At 49.3% G+C, this 21463-nt stretch overlaps 1 protein-coding gene across 1 annotated transcript in view; it reads right to left on the bottom strand.

The window, feature by feature from the left end:
* LOC121460362 (fer-1-like protein 4) overlaps nucleotides 1–21463 on the bottom strand; it is a 34993-nt gene that overhangs the window by 12215 nt on the left and 1315 nt on the right. Inside the window, exons 5-28 of the mRNA XM_041670711.1 lie at nucleotides 18678–18769; nucleotides 18500–18541; nucleotides 17936–18100; nucleotides 17417–17477; nucleotides 17182–17313; nucleotides 16882–16944; nucleotides 16626–16710; nucleotides 16221–16380; nucleotides 15922–16105; nucleotides 14952–15138; nucleotides 14126–14490; nucleotides 13686–13794; nucleotides 13326–13500; nucleotides 13112–13232; nucleotides 12699–12799; nucleotides 8053–8140; nucleotides 7860–7976; nucleotides 6198–6350; nucleotides 4913–5066; nucleotides 4670–4794; nucleotides 4212–4346; nucleotides 3791–3964; nucleotides 2918–3034; nucleotides 2661–2822 (exon numbers count right to left, since the gene is read on the bottom strand). Of these exons, the coding sequence (XP_041526645.1) occupies nucleotides 2661–2822; nucleotides 2918–3034; nucleotides 3791–3964; nucleotides 4212–4346; nucleotides 4670–4794; nucleotides 4913–5066; nucleotides 6198–6350; nucleotides 7860–7976; nucleotides 8053–8140; nucleotides 12699–12799; nucleotides 13112–13232; nucleotides 13326–13500; nucleotides 13686–13794; nucleotides 14126–14490; nucleotides 14952–15138; nucleotides 15922–16105; nucleotides 16221–16380; nucleotides 16626–16710; nucleotides 16882–16944; nucleotides 17182–17313; nucleotides 17417–17477; nucleotides 17936–18100; nucleotides 18500–18541; nucleotides 18678–18769 (3267 nt within the window). The remainder of the gene's footprint in view (nucleotides 1–2660; nucleotides 2823–2917; nucleotides 3035–3790; nucleotides 3965–4211; nucleotides 4347–4669; nucleotides 4795–4912; nucleotides 5067–6197; nucleotides 6351–7859; nucleotides 7977–8052; nucleotides 8141–12698; nucleotides 12800–13111; nucleotides 13233–13325; nucleotides 13501–13685; nucleotides 13795–14125; nucleotides 14491–14951; nucleotides 15139–15921; nucleotides 16106–16220; nucleotides 16381–16625; nucleotides 16711–16881; nucleotides 16945–17181; nucleotides 17314–17416; nucleotides 17478–17935; nucleotides 18101–18499; nucleotides 18542–18677; nucleotides 18770–21463) is intronic.

Raw genomic sequence — 21463 nt, 5'->3', positions numbered from 1 at the left:
ACCTGCAGATAGAGTCAGAACCATTAAAATATGTATGGATTTGACCAAGTGATTGCCTAACTATCCCTGGCACCCAAGGGGGACAAAGAAAGTGATGATACCACTAGTTAGGTCACTGACTCATTATATACAAAGAGGAAAAATAGAGCTACATCAGAGAAAAGCTTCTACCTTTCCCTGGAATTAAATTATTATTAGTTTTTAAAAAGTTTTAACTAGAGTCTTTGATACCCAAGGTGTGGTGGCACACACCTGTAATTCCAGTATTTGGGAGTCATGGGATGCATGACAAGTTTGAGGTCAGCTTGAGTTACATAGTGGGTCTTTGCCACTAAATATCAGGAACAGGATTGACTGTTTGGTTATGTGTTTAATTTTTGCAGTTCCTTATATTTCCTAGATATTAACCCCCATCTTGAGTAGATAGCTTGCAAAGATTTAAAAGAAAGAAAGAAGGAAAGAAAGAAAGAAAGAAAGAAAGAAAGAAAGAAAGAAAGAAAGGGCTAACAACAACAGAAACGTGAACGGCTATTTTGCCGGAATGTATGTCTGTGTAGCATGTGCATGCAGTGCCCAAAAAGGCCAGAAGAGGGCACTGGATTCCCTAGAACTGGAGTCCTAGTCAGTTGCTGAATCCAGGTCCTCTGAAAAAGTAGTCAGTGCTCTTAACTGCATAGCCATCTCTGCAGCCTCACAATAAAGTGTTCATCATTCTATGCCTACTGTCCACATGGTTGAAGGAAGATGGGACGTCCACATGTCCCACACGTGTGTATCCACAATGCATCCACAGTGCACACGTGAGAACACAAACACAATTTTAAAATGTAATGCGTTAAAAAAAAAAAAAAAGAAATTCTGGCAAGGATGTGGGGAAAGAGAAACCCTTGATGCTGGTAGGAATGCAAATGGGTACAGCCTCTACCCAGCCTCTATGGAAGCCAGTATGGAGATTTATCAAAAAGCTACAGTGCTGGCAAAATGGCCGAGTGGGCAAAGAGCAGTTGCTGTGTATTGATGATGGCTGAGACGCATGCAAAGGTGGAGGGGGAACTAACTCACAAAGTTGTCCTTGGCCTCCACCTGAGAGGGGAGGGGAGGGGAGGAGAGAAGAGAGGGCAGGAGAGAATAGAAAGGGAGGAAAATACTGCTTTGGACCTAAGCATGGGCTCACAGCTGTAATCCCAGTATACACAAAAGGCTACAGCAAGAAGATCTAAAGTTCTGCATAGTGAGAGCCTGGCTCAAACAGTAAATGAGTAACAAGAGAATAGAATAACATAAATAATTTGTGCATGGTAGCAGACATATTTAATCCCAACACTCAGGAGGCAGCGTTTGAGGCCTGCCTGGCCACATTGTGAGTTCCGGGTCAGTCAGGGCTACCATGTCTCAAAATAAAATAAACAAAACCAAAAGAACAAATTTGATGAGACCCTAAATTGTATTGCCAGAATTTGACCCCCAAACCCATCAATCATAATAGAGACCACACAGGGTGAGAAACAACCCAGTGGTGGGTGCTAGTCTCCACATGAGGGACAGTCCAGTGGGGTGCTGGTCTCCACGTGAGGGACAGTCCAGTGGGGTGCTGGTCTCCATGTGAGGGACAGTCCAGTGGGGTGCTAGTCTCCACGTGAGGGACAGTTCATTGTGGGGTGCTAGTCTCCACGTGAGGGAAAGCCAGTGGGGTGCTAAGGTCTCCACGTGAGGGACAGTTCATTGTGGGGTGCTAGTCTCCACGTGAGGGACAGTCCAGTGGGGTGCTGGTCTCCACGTGAGGGACAGTCCAGTGGGGTGCTGGTCTCCACGCGAGGGACAGTCCAGAGTGGGGTGCTAGTCTCCACGTGAGGGACAGTCCAGAGTGGGGTGCTAAGGTCTCCACGTGAGGGACAGTTCATTGTGAGGTGCTAATCTTCACGTGGAAGGTTCTGACTTCAGCACCTACCGCTCAAAAATCATTATTAAACTAAATCATTTTTTAAAATATACCGTATTTTTCATGCTTTAAATATTTATTTTAAACTATGTGTTTGTGTGTACATTTGTGTCTCTGTGGGGCATGTACACAAGACAGGTGCCCAGAGAGGTCAGCAGTGTCAGAGACCCTGTAGCTGCACTGATGTGGCTGCTAGGGACCTGTTTCCTCTGGAAGAGCAGCACTGGCTTTTAGTGGCTGAGCCGTCTCTGAAGCCCCAGAGTGTATTTCCCTTCTCATGCCTGTATTTCAGAGACTGGAGGGATTTTCTCTTATTTATCATTCATGACTTTGGCTAATCCTTCCATTCAACAGAGCCAAGAGAATGCTGCCGGTCTACAGGTTAATCCAGAGGTCAGGGAACCACAGCCATGTTCACGGCTCTCACTGCCAGCTTTTGTAGGTTTTATCAGAACACAGTCGTGGTCATTTCTACTCTGTCTATTGCTGTTTCCCTATAGCAGCGAAGCTGAACAGTTGCAGATAAGATCCCCAAACAGTTAGTCTTTAATGGAGAACGCTGCTCCTGATCAGTGCAGCACAGCCACGTGGACCTCACTACCTACTGCCCGCTCCACGCCTCTGCCCACAGCCCGTGTCCCAGCCTCTCCTCACCTGGTCCTCACTACCTACTGCCCGCTCCACGCCTCTGCCCACAGCCTGTGTCCCCGCCCCTCCTCACCACTGTCACATGCTGGACAAGTTCTGTGAAGTTAGGGTTCTCGCGGTAGCTGGCCAGAACTTCAGACTCCACGCGTCTCCCGGCCACTTCTAGAACAACCTGGGGCCTTTCCACCTCAAACAGGTGCACACGACCCAGGCCTCGCAGACCCCAGAACAGCACCTAAGGTTGGGAAGGGGGAGACTAAAGGGCTTGAAGCTGACATGGAGCCTCCAGGCTTGGGGAAGGGAAAGGAGGCCTTGCGTGCTTGTCTTTACCTCAATACGGAACTCCCTGAGCACAGGGCGCACGTGTGGAGGCAGGGCCAGGTGTCCCGAGATGGGCTGAACTAGGGATGACAGGTCCTGGGGCTCCACATCGCTAGGCACTGAGGGCTATAAGAAAAAACAAATCAGAATTCACGTCAAAACAGAGAAAGCCTAGGCTTAGGGATGGGTCATGGGTTTCTGTGGTGAGTTAAAAAAAAAAAATGGCCCCTAAAGAGAATGGCACTAATGAGAGGTGTGGCCTTGCTGTTGGAGGAGGTGTGTCACTGTGGAAGTGGACTTCAAGGTCTTCTATGCTTAAGCTACACCCAGTGAACAGTTCACTTCCTGTGGCCTGTGAGTTAAGAAGTAAGGACTCTCAGCTCCAGCACCACATCTGCCTGCATGCTGCCATGTCTCACCATGACGATAATGGACTAAAGCTCTGAAACTGTAAGGCACCCCATGAAATGTTTTCCTTTTTAAGAGCTGCCATGGTCATGGTGTCTCTTCACAGCATTGGAAACCCTCGCTAAGACAGTCTCTGTGAAGACTGTGCAGAGATGCAGGGCAGCCAGACAAGGCTGGATGTATAGGAAGGATTTCCCAGAAAGCAGACGTGTGTACAGAAAGTAGTGCGGGAACCTGAGGCATTCACGAAGGATAAACCCACGATGAACAGCAGTCTAGATTGTCTAGGGGTCGAATCCTGGCAAGATAAGCCTTGGATATGTCGATCTATAATTGTGGGGTCACCCCAAGAGAACCCTAGAGACACATTCTCTTGGGAAAGAGACTAGATGGTTACCCTTGGACACCCTGAGACTGCATGGTCTGATGAATAAGAATGTGTACATCCTGCTAGCCAGACCAGAGCACTCGAACCTCGAAGTGGCCACTGTAGTCCAGTTCAATGAGTTCAAAGGTAGCAATGACTTCTCCAGCCGTCTGTGATCCCTTCCTCAGCGGGAAGAACTGTAGCTCCGGGCGCTGATATGGGTCCTCTATCAGCTTTACCTTTGGGGCTGCAAGTGCCCTGCCCAGGAACACAGAAGGACCCTGTGGGAGCAAAGCAGGGAGGAAATAAAGGCGATATAACTGGTTGTGGTGGCTACATCTTTAATCCCAGCCCTTAGGAAACAAAGATGGTAACCTCTATGAGTTTCAGGCCAGCCAGGACTACATAGCGAGACCCTATCTCAAAAATAAATGTTGGGGGATGAAATGCACGGAAGTTAAAGGGGAGGCCTCAAGACAGTAGGGATGAAGAGGCTGGAAATGGGGTGCAGGGAGGGGACACACTTACAAACTTGTTGTGGTCAAAGACGTTGATGACCACTAGTGGAGGCTCCTCCTGCAAGTGTTCCCGCCTGCCATCTACAATCAGCTGGTCAAACACCAGGAGTTCATCCCACAGGGGGCTCAGTGTCTGCTCTAAGACCTTGAGAACCATGCAGAAAAAGAGATAAAGGCAGATCAGAAGGGGACCTCCTACACACGCCAGCAGACAGTCAAAGAGATACTTTAACTGCTTGCTACCGAAGGCATTGGTGTCCAGCTCTGGTGTCTCCCTGTGGTCATCTGCCATCCTCCTGCCGTAGCCCTAAAGTCAACACCAGGAAACAATGGTTTCCTGTTCTCCACTGTCTGAGTCAGAACCTGGTCCTACCTAGTGCCCTGTGCTGGACACCCAAAATGGAAAGAGAAACTTAGGGCCTTGGATAAGAGTGCTCCCCTCCGTCTGTGCCCCGGCCTGGCGCTCACCCGTGTGGTCTGGCACTGGGTAGAGATGAGGACACGTGCAAAGGGGTCCGAGAGGCCACTGTCATCTGCTGCCAGCACACCCCGGGCCTGGTACAGGTGAGCCCGCAGCTGGAAGTAACTAAAGTCTGGGATGAGGAAAAGGAAGGGGCCATGCTTGTTCAGGGGACCACTGGAGTTTCCCAACCCATGAGCCCCCATGGAGGACAAATAGCAAGGTTGACTGTCCCCTGGCCCTCTACTCACCGTCCCGGTAGAGGCTGTGAGGCAGCCCAGCTGAGGGTTCGGGCAGAAGATCTGGGGGCAGCTCAGAGGTGCAGGCCTTGGCTTGCTTGGCCAGTCCCAGCCACAGAAAGAGCTCCAGCTTGGCACAGACCTCCCCAGGGGCGGCCCCAGGTGCCTGTGCAGGATGGAGGCATGTTGGGCCTCCCAAAGCATTCCCCAAATCTCTCTGCCAAATGGTAACCCAAGCTCCCCAGTACAGGAAACAGGCCCTCTGTTTCTATCTTTCTTCATTCCCTCCATCCCAACACACACCTCACACTACCCTACTTCCTATACCCACAGCTCTAACCCCAGATTCTTAATATGTCCTCTCTCCTTTGTCCCCTCTATCCTCAACACATTTAAATTCTCTGTCCTTTACTTCAAAGGTCACTGGTGTAGGATTCCCCGTCTGTATGCTATGAATATATTTTATTGCCATTGGTTAATAAAGAATCTGCCTCGGCCTATGGTAGGGCAGAATATAGATAGGTGGGAAAACTAAACTGAATGCAGGGAGAAAGAAGGCAGAGCCAGAGAGACGCCATGTAACCACTTAAGAAGCAAGAGGTAACAAACCATGAGCCTCGTGGTAAAATATAAAATAATAGAAATAGGTTAATTTAAGATGTAAAAGCTAGCTAGAAATACACATGAGCCATCAGCCAAACAGTTGTAATTAATATAGGGTTTTTTTTTTTTTTTTTAGTTTTTCAAGACAGGGTTTCTCTGTAGCTTTGGGGCCTGTCCTGGCACTAGCTCTTGTAGACCAGGCTGGACTCGAACTCACAGAGATCCACCTGCCTCTGCCTCCCGAGTGCTGGGATTAAAGGCGTGCGCCACCACCGCCCGGCTAATATAGTTTTTGTGTGATTATTTTGTGTGGCCAGGAAATGAAAAGGCAGTTTCCATATGCAGGTCACAGCTTCTCTTTGTTAGAAACCTGCTTGAGTATCTTTTCCAGACACAGCTCATTTGGAAATTTTCTGTCTGTAATCCAGTTCTGCTTACAAGAATGGTCACTCTCCTTCCTCATTACCCTGTCTGTGTGTCAGCCTCGTTAGCCAAAGGGCCAGCATAGGCCCAGGGCAGACAAGTTTGCTGTTCAGCTGACCTGGACAAAGCCATAACCTCCTTTTGTCCTTTTGGACAGTGGGAAACAGTCAGGGAGCTCCTGCTTGGGAGCCACAGGCCACCACCTCTGATGCCCTGACCTGCTTATGACCCCCATTCTGTCACCAGCACCTCCACCCCAGACCCGCCTCACTGTGAGTAGAAGGCTCTGGATCTTCCCACAGTCCCGGCCTCGCTCCTCCTCAACCACGGAGAACAGCACATCCTGGGCAGGGATGCGGGCATAGGCCACACGGCGCTGGCCGCTGAACATCCAGACCAGCACATCAGGGAGGGGTGGCTGCGGCTGCAAGCGGAGGGCAGGGTTACCTGGGAGTTTGGAGCTGATACTCCCTGGGCCTTAAGCTTAGGCTGTATGGGTAGTTCAAATGGCCTGGCTTTCCTGAACCCCTGGCCCTGTGGTCACCTGCTCCTTGACCGCTCCTCCTGGAAGCACCAGGGGGCACCTCAGACTCTAAGACCACCTAATGTTTCCACACAGCATTCTGCATTCTGCCCGCATCATTTTGAAGTCTACAGTTCAACAGTGTTAAGGGCATTCACAGTTGTGCTGACAGCCGTGCATCTCCAGAACTCTTATCATCTCACAAAGCAGAAACTCAGCACCCACTGGACACGAACTTCCCATTTCCAACTGAGGGTCCAGTTCCCGATACCCGCAACGAAAACAATAATACAACACGTAACAACAAAGCTATGACTGGCGAGCAGGCTCAGGGCTGAGGACCTGGATTCTGTCTCCAGCACCCACATGGTGGCTCACATTCATCTGTAGCTCCAGTCCCAAGGGATCTGATGCCCTCTTGTGACCACAGACACCAAGCATGACCATGGTGCAAAAAAAACATACACACAGGCAAAGGATTCATACACGTAAAATTAATAAACTTTTTAAAAAAACAGTGAAACTAGACAGAATGCATATTCATATCCTCAAATGTCATTTGACAAAGGGAGGTTTTCATTACAAATTTTAAAGATGGGACAGGGGTGTGACTCAGTCAGTGGTAAAGCATGCTTACCATGAAACAAAGGAAAGGAAAGAGAGGGTGGGAGGGAAGGAGAGACAGATGGAGGGAAGAAGAGAGAGAGGGAGGGAAGGGGAAAAGAGGGAAAGAGAAAAAGAGGGAGGGAATGAGAGAGAGGGAGGGAAGGAGAGAGAGGGAGGGAAGGAGAGAGAGGGAGGGAAGGAGAGAGAGAGAGAGAAGGAGAAGAGGGAAGGAGGGAAAGCAGAGGATGGAAGGGAAGGGAGATTAATTTTGTTCTAAGATTCAGTTTAGTGACATTTCTCTCCTGCTCCTCCCTCCCATGCTGGGTTCCACCTGCCCAAACCTCCTAGCCCTGGGCATTTGCGCATGTGGGCATCCATCCTCTCTATCACACCAAATTCCAGCTATCAAATGTGCTTGGATTCCTACTGCAGCTTAACCAGCTGTGCCACAACGGAAGTCAGCCTCCATTATCTGCCTGTAAATGGCGCAGACCCTGCGCCCAAGGGGATAACTCAAGCAGGTGCTCGGCGCAGAACGTGTCCCAAAGCACTGTTTCTCCTCATCCATCCCAGCAGCTAGCCACTGTACCAAACAAATGAGGTCACATCCACGGCAAGTCGGTCAACTGTCCTTCAAACTCTGGATCCTGATTGATCCCTCACTTCCTCACCCTGACTTCCACATGAAGCAGGCAACATATTGGTACCAGACAAAAGACAACTGCCCCACATGTCCAAAGGTCTCCAGAACTAGAGGAGGGGGAGTTAATGTAGAGTAGGAAAGTGTGGTGGGCAAGACATCACCTCCTGAGTCAGGAAATGCAGTTTTGCCAGGAGCTTCTTGGCCAGGGACAACTTCCTTTGCATGTTGCTCTGCCTCAGGCCCCGTAAAAGCTGCAATCCTTGCTTTGCCATAAGATTCTGGAAGGGCAGGAAGAGAATATGAGTAGAAGAACTCAGCTAGGTGCCCTATTTCCTTCCCGTCCCCAGCCTGTACCAGGCTGTGTGACAGTAGTTTCCCTCGGCATCGATCCAGGGCGTTGGGTCGAGTCATCGTCCTGCGCTCAGCACCAAGGCAAAACTGTCTGCAGAGAGAAGCCAGTGACCAGATCAGGATGCCAGAATCACTTCCCTCAGGAAGTGCCTCCTATTTCCTGACCCTTACAGGCCTTCCTCAGAGAGCCTCATGCCCAAATGGCCAAGCGTAGGCTGGTGTTTGAACCCTGCGGCAGCCAATATTTAACATCTGCTGCCCTGGTTACTTCAGTTATGGCCACAGATCCTAGCCTGCCTACCCTCTGCGCGTTAGTTAGAAATGTCCACCAGTCCTGCCCCTCCACCCAAGGCCTACAGTGTCAGGCCCTACTTGTTTACCTTCTGGGAGAGTCCTATGCCCGCACTAAGTCAGAGAAGAATGGCTTTAGTCTCCACCAGCCCATCTAGAAGCTAACTGGACTTCCAGGTGAGGTGGTATATGACACCTTTAATTTCAGCACTTGGGAGGCAGAGATACATGGATCTCTGTGGGTCTGAGGCCAGCCTGCTCTACATAGAGAGTTCCAGAACAGCCAGGGGCTACATAGTGAGACCCTGTCTCAAAAAAAAAAAAAAAAAAAAAAAAAAAAAAAAAAAAAGAAAAGAAAGAAAGAAAGAAAGAAAAAAGAAAAAAAAAGAGCTGGAACATACCAACACCACACAAAATGCATGATTTCCAATGACCTCCTCCAACCAATACACACCAAAGCTGTGCTGTTGAGATGGCACAGGGGAAAGGACGCTGGTTGCCAAGCCTAACAATATGAGAAACCAACTCCTACAAATTGTCCTCTAAATTCCTTATCCTAGCATGGTATGAATGCACATGTATGCACACATACACACAAATGCATGCAATTAAAAATAAAATCTTTTTTTAAAAATGCAATTAAGGGTGTTTTTAAAAAACACATAGAAGTCAAACTTTCAATTGCTCTGTCATATTTTACCTTAATCTATTAGCAAATTATTTACATTCTTTCTTAAAAATCCAGAACCAGTGCTAGGAGATGGTGGTGCACACCTTTAATCCCAGCACTCAGGAGGCAGAGGGAGGCAGATCTCTGTGAGTTCAAGGCCAACCTGGTATACAAGAGCTAGTTCCAGGACAGGCTCCAAAGATCCAGAGAAACCCTGTCTCAGGGGAAGGGAGGAAGGTCTACCCCTAAGAAATCATGTATAAGCCCTGTATCAGTTCAGTTTGGAGCTGCGGTTTTCCACCCTGGCAGAGGCAGCCACTCTCCTGGATTCCTCCAATGGAATAAATCTCTTGATAAGGCTTGTGGTAACAACTTTCCCCAAGTGGAACAAAGATGTAGCAGCTCTTGCATCTGGAGCAGAGCAGAACTGACACATTTCTGCCATGAAACTACCTTAGCACGCAGAGCTCTAACAATTTTAACTGGAGCAGAGCAGAGCAGAGCTGTAACGCTTAGGCTGGGGAAACTTTCCTGTGCTGGAGCAGAATTGTTGTACTGCGGGGAAGAATTGTTATACTCGGGGGAAGCTGAGAGAACAGAGCAGAACTGTGACAACCCAGCTGGAGCAGAGTTGTTACACTTGCATTAGGGAGACCTTTCCTGGAGCCAGGATTGTAAAACTTTGCTGGGAAAACAGTCTCCCACTGGGACAGAGCTGTAGGTAATCCCTGGCTTCAGACTGCCAGGATAACTTTCCCTTCTGAGCTGTAACACTTGCAAGTAATCCTTTGCTTCCAACTGCCAGGATACCTTTCCATCCAGGGCTGTAATATTTCCATCATAGAGAGAACTTGCCTCAGGAAAAAAAATCCAGAATCAGGATAGGTATATGACTCAGCAATAGAATACATACTTAGCATGAATGAGGCTGAGTTTAATGTCCAGCACTACATGCATGTAATATGGTTGTATACACTAGCATCTGGCATCTGACCTCTTCTCCCTACTTCCTGCAGAATCACCTGGGCTAAGTGGTCATCATTTCCCACTCAGGCCGTCACTTCCTCACTGCACGGCTGCTGTTCTCACCCTCACGCCACAGAACATTCTCAGAAGCACCCAGAATGTTGTCAACCGTTTTCCATCTATTTTGTTCTACTGCAGCTGCTTCTCATCTAAGGGCAAAACACCAAACTCTAAAAATGGCCTAAAAGGTTCGGCACACCTGGTCCATTATCTCCATCCTCATTAAACACACCTTGCCCAGTGAAGAACAACCCGACTCACACTGGCCTCTTTGCTCCTCCATAAATCACAGAGAGTAACACATCTTTGTGCACACAGATAAGCTCTGAGGAAGCCAGGGAAAGTCAAACACATCACTTATCTCTTCAGCGGAATGAGGTTCTCAGCTGTAGTTTACAATCTGGTGATCCCTTGCTGTCTGATGCGCCAGGCTCTGTCTGTATCTCCTAGAATTTATATTTTACTTATCCCAGCCCTTTCCCCACTAAGACCTTGAGCATTGCTTGTAAGCCTTAAAACCCACCCTCATGAAAGATGTTACTTGTACTTTACAATAGCCTAAGTCACTTCTGTGTTATCTTAGGGCCAGACCAATCCTGATACCCACAGGCATGTTTATCCCAGTCAATCTCCCTAGATCCAAAATCTTGGGCACTCTCTCTGAGCCAACAGTACCCATCTTTATGAAAGAGGCCAGATGTACTTTGTAAACAATCTCATTGTAAACATGCCTTTTTAAAAATTTTCTTTTTCCAATTTTAAATTTATTTTATGAACATTAGTGTTTTGCCTGCATGTATATTTTTGTGTGGGAGTGTTGGGTCCCATGAAACTGGCATTACAGACAGTTGTGAGCTGCCATATGGGTGCTGGAAACTGAAAAGCAGTCAGTGCTCTTAAACTCAAAACCAACTCTCCAACCCCCCCCACACACACACACACTTTTTTTTTTCAAGACAGGATTTCTCTGTATAACCCTGGCTTTCCTGAAATTAGCACTGAAATCCAGGCTGGCTTTGAACTCACAGAGATCTCCTGTTTCTGCCTCCCAAGTGCTGGGATTACAGGTGTGCACTACCACTGTCCAGCTTAGGTTGGGTAAATTTATCTGGAATGACCCGCTAGAACTGTGGGTAGCACTGTCTCGTGGGCTGAGGTCCTGGGTTGAATAAAATGGAGAAGGTGAGCTGAGCCCCACGCGTTTGTCACCCCTGCTTCCTGACTGTAGATGCTGTTGGTCACCTGTGTCCTGCTCTTGCTAGAATGCCTTCCCTGCTGCAATGAATTGTACCCCCAACACTGTACCCCCAAAATAAATTCTTCTTTAAGTCATTTTGGAGAAATATTTTTTCACAGCAATGAGAAAAGTCACAGACACTGGACTAAGATCTGTGACTGAACATGTTTTTTTCCTCTTGTACATCTAGCCATGCTCTGCAAATGCCAACTGTAAACGCTTGGCTGTTTATGTTTTTTTTTTCTATAGACAATGACCTTGTGTATGTAACACTGGTCTCAAACTGAGGCTGACCTTGAACTTCTGATCCTCCTGCCTCTCCTTCCCAAGTGCTGGGGTTACAAACATGCACCACCATGCCTGGTTTCTGCAGTGCTGCGGATTGAACCCGGGGATCTGTGCATGCTGGGCAGGTGAGCTGCATGCCCAGCCTCCTTTGAATCTGTTTACCTCATTTCCATTGCACGGTTCCGTTCATCTCCTATCTCCTAAACTATTACTATTACAACGCCTTCTTTTTTTTTTTAATATTTATTTATTTATTATGTATACAGTATACAATATTCTGTCTGTGTGTATGTCTGCAGACCAGAAGAGGGCAGCAGACCTCATTACAGATGGTTGTGAGCCACCATGTGGTTGCCGGGAATTGAACTCATGACCTTTGGAAGAGCAGGCAATGCTCTTAACCACTGAGCCATCTCTCCAGCCCTACAACGCCTTCTTTAGCAATCCTGTCTTCTCTCACACCATCTCTCTCCCACTCATCCTTTCTAAAGTTATAAATTAGAATTTCAAGACCTTCAGTGGCTCCCTCCTGACACCCAGAGAAGAAACCATGGTCACTGCCATGGCATAGCAAGTGCCAGAAGTGTTTGCTGAATGAAGAGAAAACTCTTGAGAAAAGTGTCAGATAGGGGCTCAAGCGTCTGGGGCAAGTTATCAAATTCCTAGCAGTGTGGGTGAAAGGTGAAAACGACTAGAACTTGTTCATGTGGTTAGAACAACAACTAGTCAAACTGGGAAAGGACTAGTTAAGAATGAGGAGAGTCGGATGACAGCAGAACTAGTTAATGCAGGAGGTGAAGGAAGATTAAATCAGCATTACAGAGGGGCAACTGGGGAAGCAATGAGTCAGGAAGGACCAACAAATGGGCGCAGAAGCTGGCCAGGTATAGGCTGGATGGATGAGGGTAAGGTTTTCCCTTCTCAGGATATAGGAGAGGAGAGGAGCCTTATAAGACTGTAAGAGCCCAACACCCCGTGATCTCTATCACTCTCCATTGATACGGACACTTCTCGTTCTCTTTCATCTGTAGGTGCTGGGTAAATGCAGCTTGGTCTAGACAGCCACCTTGAGTCTCTTGCCCATCCCGAGACTGGCCAGGGATTGGCAGCCCCCGGGACTGACTCAGCTCAGCTCACCTGCTCCCAGCCACCAGCTCTTCCAGAGTCTGCTTGAGTCGTGTGCAGGCACCCAGCCTGGACCTGCGCTGCATCTTCTCAGCCTCCCGCAGGCCCTGGTCCTGTGTGGGTTCCAGCAGAAGTCAGGCTTGGGGGTCCCTGGCCCATACCCCACCCATTCATACCACTGGTCGGTTTCTCTAGCCCTTCTGTCTCCACTCCCGTCCATCACTCCACCCACCCCTCTCCAAGCTCCCACAATTTTGTTCCCCTCAGTTTGCCTAGAAACTCTGAGCCTTGTCCACCCATTTCCTGGTCCTACACCAACAAGGTGTGAGCTTCACCCCGTTCGTGTCTATTTTGGAGCCTTCCAAAGCTGAGTCTTGGGTGCCCTGTGGCTAGGCCTTTCCCTTCTGGGGCCACCTTGCTCTCACCAGCCTCTCCGCTACTTTGCGCACACTATTGCTGCAATGCAGGCGCCAAGTGTAATCCTCCCAGCGGCTCCATACATGCAGACAAGGCTTTCGGTGACGCAGAGGCAAGCAGAGGTATGGCCTGGGCCAAACAGAGAGAAGGGAGGGGTTTGGGGGCATCCTGAGTGCTTGGGGGCTCGTCTATACCCTCTGACAAGTCACTCAGATCACTCACCCATTGGCATCCACAGGCTCAGGCCACTGAGCAGGTGTCCCCAGCAGCTCTTCCTCCTCCTGCCCTGACCCTCTGTCCTCAGATCCCAGGAGAGGTTGAGCTTCCAGTGTGCTATCTTTAGTTTCGACAGTCCTTGACCTTTGGCCCAATTGCTCCTCTCTGCGTCCAGCATGACCTGGCCCCACAGAGGATCAAAGGTCAGAACTGAGGGTTAGATGCATTTCTCCTCCGCAGCCTCTCCCTCTGTAAGAGAACCCACCACTATCCCTGAAGCTGACCATTCCTCCTGTAGTCTAAAGACTGAAACAAGAGGGCCCACTCTCAATCCCATGACCTTCAGTGCCCATCTAGGTCACACACCAATAGAAATCTCCAAGCTGATGGGCTGCTTGGCCAGCGAAGGATCAATCATGGTGGCCTCAAAGACCACTGCAAAGAGTAGGAAATCTTCACAGGATGCCAGGGCATTCTAGGAACGAGAATTAGATCAGCTACCGCCCTCCCAAGGAGCAGTCGGCTCTTCACAATGCCCACAGAAAGATTCCAACTAAGGTCCCGGGGGCTCTGGGAGTGTCGTACCTCCCCCTTGGCCCCTGATAGCTCCCCCATATACTGGTCCAGGGGACTGATTCTCCCTGGCCCACTCCCTCTATATACGCCATGTATCACATCAGCACACATGTGCACATACACTAAATTCATATCCACGTTCCCAAACTGGAAACAGCATCATGATGTATCTAATGCTCAGAAGGGGATTTACGGGCCCAGAGCTGAGGGTCACCACCACCAACCCCCACCTCTGGCAGAGGCAGCAACTCCTCCACCTCCACCTCCATTGCACTGGGAATCTCAGGTGCATCCCCACTGGCGCCGGCATCCACAGGCTGCAGAACGGCAGCCGGTGTCTGATCCTGCTTGGTTTTCTTTTTTTTCTTCTTTCCAGCGAGTCGGGATAATCTGGAACCCTGTGTGGTCTGGGGGGACTTTGGTTCAACTCTGCCTTCCAACACCTCCATGGACACAGCTACCAGAAGTCGGCCCCGGAACCAAATGCCTTCCCCAATGCCTTCGTTGAGACTTTGAAGACCATCCCGGAACCTGCCACTGGGGAGCGAGCCATAGAGGGGCACCCAGGCTGGACCGAAAGTGGGCTTAAACCCCGCTGTGGAGGACAAGAACAGGTTTTGGAGGGGAGAACAGGGTAAATGAAGACTGCTCTGGACTGTATACCTTTGTATCCTCCAGGTGGGGGAGGGGGCGAGGGAGAAGGGCACGGACCTGTGACAAACAGTAGCAGACCGAGGACTTCTCTGGGCTTTAGGGAGAGCTGAGGCTGGGGCTGAACTACTTATGTGGTAATTGGGGTGCTGGATGGTGGATATTGAAGCCTCAGATTTCAGAGTGGTCCTTATACAGCAAGGCTTGACTGGAGCTGCCACTGTGTTTAAGCTTGTAAAACCAGGGGCGGGGTCATGGTCGGAAGGAGGAGCCTGGCTTAGAACAGTTCCTTCTGGGGAATAGATGGTTATGCCTAGGGGGCCTGTGTTCTAAGGATGGTCTTTGTTCTGAGGGGCTGATGTGAGCTAGGGCAGACGGTGCCCCACACGGGCCAGTCATGCTCACCCGCGCGGCCAGAGTTCGAGATCTGCCTCAGGTCCAGCACGTGCGTGGCGAGTGCCACATCCAGGAGCGGCGCGTCGTCACGCAGCTGCAGACGAAGGCCGTGCGTTAGTGGCGGGAAGAGTTCCATAAAGCTCAACTGCTCATTCCACTCGGGAGCCGCTTCTTCTCCACGCACCGAAGTCTCACCCTGAAGGAAAGTCGGGTGGAAGGGGTCAGTGAGGGTCCCAGAAGATGGTTCTGTAATGACCTGAGTTTGGTCCCCAGGTCCTACACGGTTGACCCTGCAGGTTGTCCTCTGATCTCCATACGTGTGCATGGCACTCAGTGCACCCTCACACATACACAGAACAAATTATAAAGGCTGGAGAGATGGCTCGGTGGTTAGTTAAGAATGACTGCTTTTCCAGGGAGCGTTTTTTTTTTTTTTTGTTTATTTGTTTGTTTGTTGGCTCCTAGTCCGCACATGGAGCAGTTCCAGTTCACAAGCATCTGTGACTCCAGCTGCAGGGGTCTGACACCCTCTTCAGGTCTTGGTGGGCACCTGTACTCAAGTGCACAGAACACCACACCGATAGCCCTGCGTGCACATAACTAAGAATAAAAATAGCCAGGCGCTGTGGCGCATGCCTGTAATCCTACCAAGTGGATCTCTGAATTCCAGGCCAGGTAGGGCTACATAGCAAAACCGTGTCTCAAAATGAGTAAATAAAGATATCTTTTCTTTTTTTCTTTCTCTCTTTTTCTCTTTCTTATTCTTTCAAAACGGGGTTTCTCTATAGCTTTGGTGCCTATCCTGAAACTAGCCTTTAGACCAGGCTGGCCTCAAACTCACAGAGATTGGCTTGTCTCTGCCTCCCAAGTGCTGGGATTAAAGACATGTGCCGCCACCGCCCCGCAAATGAAAATATCTTTAACAAATAATTTTTTTTAAAAACTCGAGGTGTAGCATAGGGGGACAGGAGTCACTTACCTGCTGTCCCAGGAAGCTCACCCGCACATAGGGGTCCAGGAGAACGTGCTGGTCATGCAGGGCACGGGCCAGACTGCCTAGCAGCCCCGTATGCACTGTGGGAAGACCCTCTGCACGATACACGCGTACCCGCAGGCGAGCCCATGGCCTTTCAGCCTGCACTCCGCGGGGCAGGAGTAGATTCCTAGGAAAAGCCCACGCTGAGGAGTAAAGCTGGAGCCTGAGCCCCTTTGATCCTCTGACCCCACCCCCAGGCCAGGCCTCCTCCGGTTCTCCATTCCCACCGCACCCCAGCTCACTTCTCAATATCTGAACTGGTCCCGGGGCATGGGGGTGGCAGTGGAAGGGGAAGGTCCCCACGTGCCCTCACAGACAAGGTGATCTTGACGAAGCCCTTGGTCCCCGAGCGGATGTCACGGGGGTCATGCAGAGGAGCCCACTTTTGATGGAAGTGCCCATCTAAGGACAGAGGGATGGAACGAGGAGTGAGTCCACATTGGACATTGGACAATGGCTGGGGTTTGGGTCGAAGCAGCCTGTCCCCATAGAGAGAATAGCCCGAGTATGTGAAAAGCCAGTCTTTACAAGAGGTGGCTGTTCTCAGAAGTTAGTGCACTAGCGACAGCATGGGTGAGTGACCAGAGTTCAGTTTCTGGAGTCTTCGTGCGTTGTGAATGAGTTTGAGTGAGAGGAGGGTTCAGTACCTGGCTGGTCCAAGGCCACGCCCAGATCCATCCTGAAGGTGCCTATCCTGGTGGCCATAAAAGGGAGAGTCTGCGAGTGGAAAGCCTGGGGAGAGACGAGTTAGTCCTGGAGCTTTGGCCCCTTACTCCCTGCCCCTTCTTTGAGTCTCTATAGCCCTGGCAGGGCCTTGAACTCCTGGCGCTCTTTCTGCCTCAGCCACCTACATACTCAGCTGGGCATTGCCCCTTTCTTGACACAGTCCTCTTTCCCACTCACAGTGATCTCCAGCAGCAAGTCTTGTAGGTGGAGCCGAGTCTTATGAAATTCGAACAAGAAGTACTGGGTTGAGTGAGAAAAGAGAAGGGAGGGAAGGTTAGGTGGAGGGGCTCATTCAGCTGGCCCCGAAATCGCGCAAAGAAATGCGGGTCCCTTTCCTAAAAGGTGCCTGCACACTCTTCAGTCACAGAACCGCGCGTCTTTGCACCCAGGCCCCGCCCTCTCCAGGGACGAGGTCTGTCTGGATCACCCCCCCCCCCCCATTATCTCAGGCTCGCCCTCTTCCTTGATCGTGCTCACCTCGTTGTAGAAGGGGCAATTGGTTCCACGCTGTGTTGTGGTCACGCGGCGCTGATCCCCCAAGCGCACAGCCACGTAGGGGTTAATATTGACTCCCACTAGTTTCTGGGCCTCAAGTACAGTGACCCCGACCTAGGTAAGGAATGCAAAAGAGGGAGGAGAATAAGACCTGCCTGGATAAGGGGAGAACCCTGGGAGGTTCCACGAGGCTTAGAATAAGGCACAAGAGCCATACCTGGAAGTCCTGGGCTCTGCACACCTGGAAGGGATCCCCACGGGGCAGGCCCAGGGTGCGGCTATAGAGAAGCGTAGGGTCACCGTTACTTCACCTTCCTCACCCGCCCACACACGCAGTTGCCTGCTGCTGGCATGTGGCCTCTGCACCATGAGCTTTTGGAGTCTAAGTCCTCTCAGATTACTGTGCTCTACCTTCATCTCAGGCCTACATCCAGAGTTTGACTCAGTCTTGGAGCTCTGAACCCGTTTGCTTGCTCAAAGTTGGTTGAGATCTGCTAGGTGCCAGCACTGTTCTAAGAGATCTCACACTGACAAAACCTATCTTAATCAAATTTCTTTACAAACTGGTGTGAGTCACTATAACTGACTTTGACTATGACCGTGTCTGGGCCTATAAGGAAATGACCCTTGATGCCAGAGTATCCACCTTTCCCCCATTCCCCCGTGTGGATGGGCGTGGCCATTTGTGTGTGAGGAAGACTGACTCACTGACTGGGCATGAGAACACTTTCTTTACCTTTTGAGGGGGCTGAACACCACTCCAGAAATATCCACGTCAGGCTCGTCCTCCCCCTCCAGCTCCAGCTCCAGCTCATTCTCTTCGTCATCCTCTGTTCCTAGGCTTCGAGCTAGCTTCCGGCCCAGAGCCACTGCCCGACGCTCCAGCCTGGCCTCCCCGGGCCTGATGGGAAAAGCCCTCAAAGGTCATGCCTAGCCTGTCACCTGTTGCTGGGCCTCCCTTGTTTCTGCTTATTTTAGGATTGACCTTTGACCTTCAGATTGACCACCCACACACACTTATTCTGGGACTAATTCTTTTCTTTTCTTTCCTTTTCTCTTCTTTGAGACAGGATTTCTTTGTGTAACAGCCCTGGCAGTTTTGGGACTCCCTTTGTAGACCAGGCTGGCCTTGAACTCACAGAGATCCACCTGGGATTAAAGGTATATGCTATCACATCATTCTAATTTCAGAACCTCTGACCTTATAATTAAATCTCAGACCCTGGAACTGACTCCATGACACTGGTTCTCAACCCCCGGACTGACCCCTGTGGCTCGCAGTCAGCTCCCACATACTTACTCCAACTCCTGGAAGCCCACATTGGGGATGATCAGTTCTGAGCTGGGAGGGGAAACAGAGAGGGTGAGACCTGCCTGTGAGAACCCGCTCAGGGTCACAGTGCCCAGCAGACCCAGAGAGGAGGTGAATGCTCCTTTTTTCTCTTCAGGGCCAGTTGCTTAAGTTTCTAGAAGATTACCTGTCTCGAATGGGTGTCCCAAAGTCCTCCTCTGCCCAGGTTCCAGCAGCTCCCTCAGGGGGCTGATACTTTAAGTCAAGCTCCACCTGGATCTGAAAGAGATAGGGTGTCCATGGGTCCCCTCAAACTGACATGGGGCTAAGAGAGTACTAGGACAATGCCTTACACGCCCTCTGCAAACAGAGACCCTTTGGGCAATGTCTGTAGTAATGTGTTCCTCTCTAACTATCGATAATGTCAGCATTCCCAATCTTCTGCATCTGGTAGCTGCTAAAAGAGGTGGAGTCGGTTTTAATGACATGACCCCTGGTAGGTCAGCTACACACCAAGGCAGGCCCCACTCCTAAGAGTAGTTGGGCAACGCAAACTGAACTATCGTCAGGGGATGAAAAAAAGAAAAAGAAAACTCACAGTGGGTTGGGAAGGGGTGAGGGTGGACAGGAGACACATGAGAAGAGCTGGGAATGAATATGATCAAAATACAATGTATTAAGTTCTCATAGAATTAATAAAGAATATTATTTTTAAAGTATCCACAACCTCCTTGAGAACTAAGGGCAACGGTCCGGGGAGATGGCTTAGTAGTTCAAGGCTGCTTGCTGGCAACCTGAGTTTGATGACCAGCACCTACATGGGGAGGAGGAGAACCGACCCCCTACTTCTACACATATGCTCACTCACACGTTAAAAAAATAATGTTTGATTGGGTGGTGGTGGCGCACACCTTTAATCCCAGCACTCAAGAAGCAGAGGCAGTTGGATCTCTGGGTTCAGAAGCCAGCCTAGTCTACAGAGTGAGTTCAAGGACAACCAGGCTACACAGAGAAACCCTGTCTCAGAAAACCAAAATAACTAACTAAATAAATAATTTTTTTTAATTTTTTATTTTTTTAAAAATAAATGTTTAAGGGACTAGAGAGATGGTTCATCTGTTAAAAGCACTGGTCTAGGTTCAATTCCCAGGACAAACATGGTGACTCACAAACCTCTATAATGGGATCTGATTTTCTCTTCTGGCATGCAGGTATACATGTAGACAGGGCACTCATATACATAAAGTACATGAATAAATTACTCTTAAAAATAATGCTTAAAATAATTTTTTGAGACAACATTTTAGTGTGGTCTGGAAGTCACTATGTAAACCAAGCTGGCCTGGAGCTCAGAGAGACCCCCCTGCCCCTGCCCCTGCCCCTGCCCCTGCCCCTGCCCCTGCCCCTGCCCCTGCCTCTGCTGGGATTATGGGTGTGCACTATCTCGTCAGTTATTAATAAAAAAGGAAATAAGTGAAAGGGACTGAAGGCTGAGGATCCAGCTCAGTTGGCAGAGAACTTGCCTAGCATTCAGAAAGACTTGGGTATTGGACTCAGCAGCACTGAAAACAAACAAATCTAAGCCTGGAAACTACAAAACAAACACTTAATAAACAGCAACAAAATTCAATTTCAATGTGCAAGTTACCTCTTGAGCCTATTCTTTCTCTGTTCTTGGCCTTCACAGCTCTGCATGGCTGGTCCCTGACAACTCTTGCAGCTTCATCTCATTCTATGTTTCTGTCCTGCTCAGCACCCCAACTAAGCCCCCCATCAGCACACAGGGATTTTACATAATCAGGCTTCTCTGTCTGAACTCTCTCATTCCTACCTAGTTAGCACCTATAACCTTCAGTTCTGAACTCAAGCATTGTTTCCCCAGAGAAACTCTTCTGACCTCCCCATCTAGGTCACAAACTGGTTATACTCTCATTGACTCTTATCTGTAGTGATATTTTGTTTGTAAACTAATAAATAAAGCTTGCCTGAAGATCAGAGTGCAGAGCTAAGCCACTAGAGACCAGGCAGTGGTGGCACACACCTTTAATCCCAGCAATCAGGAGACAGAGGCCATTGGATCTCTGTGAGTTCAAGGCCACTCTGGGCCCTGAATTAAATCTGGGCCCTGAGATTAAATCTGTCTAAAAGAGAAACAGAGCTCACACAAAAGTGGTCCCAGCACTTGGGATCCCATACCTTTAATCCCAACCCTAGGGGGGTAGAGACCGGAGTGACGTGGCTGGGTGGAGAGAGGAATGTAAGGCAGAAGGAGACAGAGTTCAGATGCAGTCTGAGCTTTTGTAGAGAGATAGATTGTTTGAGGATTCAGTCTGAGCATGCAGTCTGAGGAGTCATAAAGACAGGATCACCACTTTGGTCTGAGCATTGGTAGAGCTAAGTGGTTGGCTGCTCTGCTGCTCTGCTGCTGCTCTGATCCTTCAACTTTCAGACCCTGATATCTGACTCTCTGAGTTTCTATAATTAAGAATAATTAGAATTGCCAGGCAGTGGTGGCACATGCCTTTAATCCCAGCACTCGGGAAGCAGAGGCAGGCGGATCTCTGTGAGTTCAAGGCCAGTCTGGTCTACAAGAGCTAGTTCCAGGACAGGCTCCAAAGCTACAGAGAAACCCTGTTTCAAAAAAAAAAAACAAAAACCAAATAATAATAATAATAATAATTAGAATTTGTGCTACACTTACCAGCCCTTCTGTAACACCCACCAACAGCAAATTCACTTCTGCCTACATGGAAGCTCAGCTACTGAGCTTCACAAAAGCAAATCTCTGTTTGGGTTTGCTTACCGTTGAATCCCTATTGCTCAACATCATCCTTGAACTTAACCAATGATTGAATTTAAAAATATAAAAATAAAAACATAAGTCTGGCTCTCCATTATGTAAATGAGGAAACAACTTAGAGGTGCTGAACTCTTCTAGGCTCTCCAGTGGGAAGTGGCAGGTCTGAGATTCAA

This window comes from Microtus oregoni, unplaced genomic scaffold, assembly GCF_018167655.1.
Source record: "Microtus oregoni isolate MIOR12 unplaced genomic scaffold, Mior012 000020F_ref0000438, whole genome shotgun sequence".
Taxonomy (NCBI): domain Eukaryota; kingdom Metazoa; phylum Chordata; class Mammalia; order Rodentia; family Cricetidae; genus Microtus; species Microtus oregoni.
The sequence above is the reverse complement of the archived record's forward strand: the minus strand, read 5'-3'. Positions and strand labels throughout refer to the sequence as shown.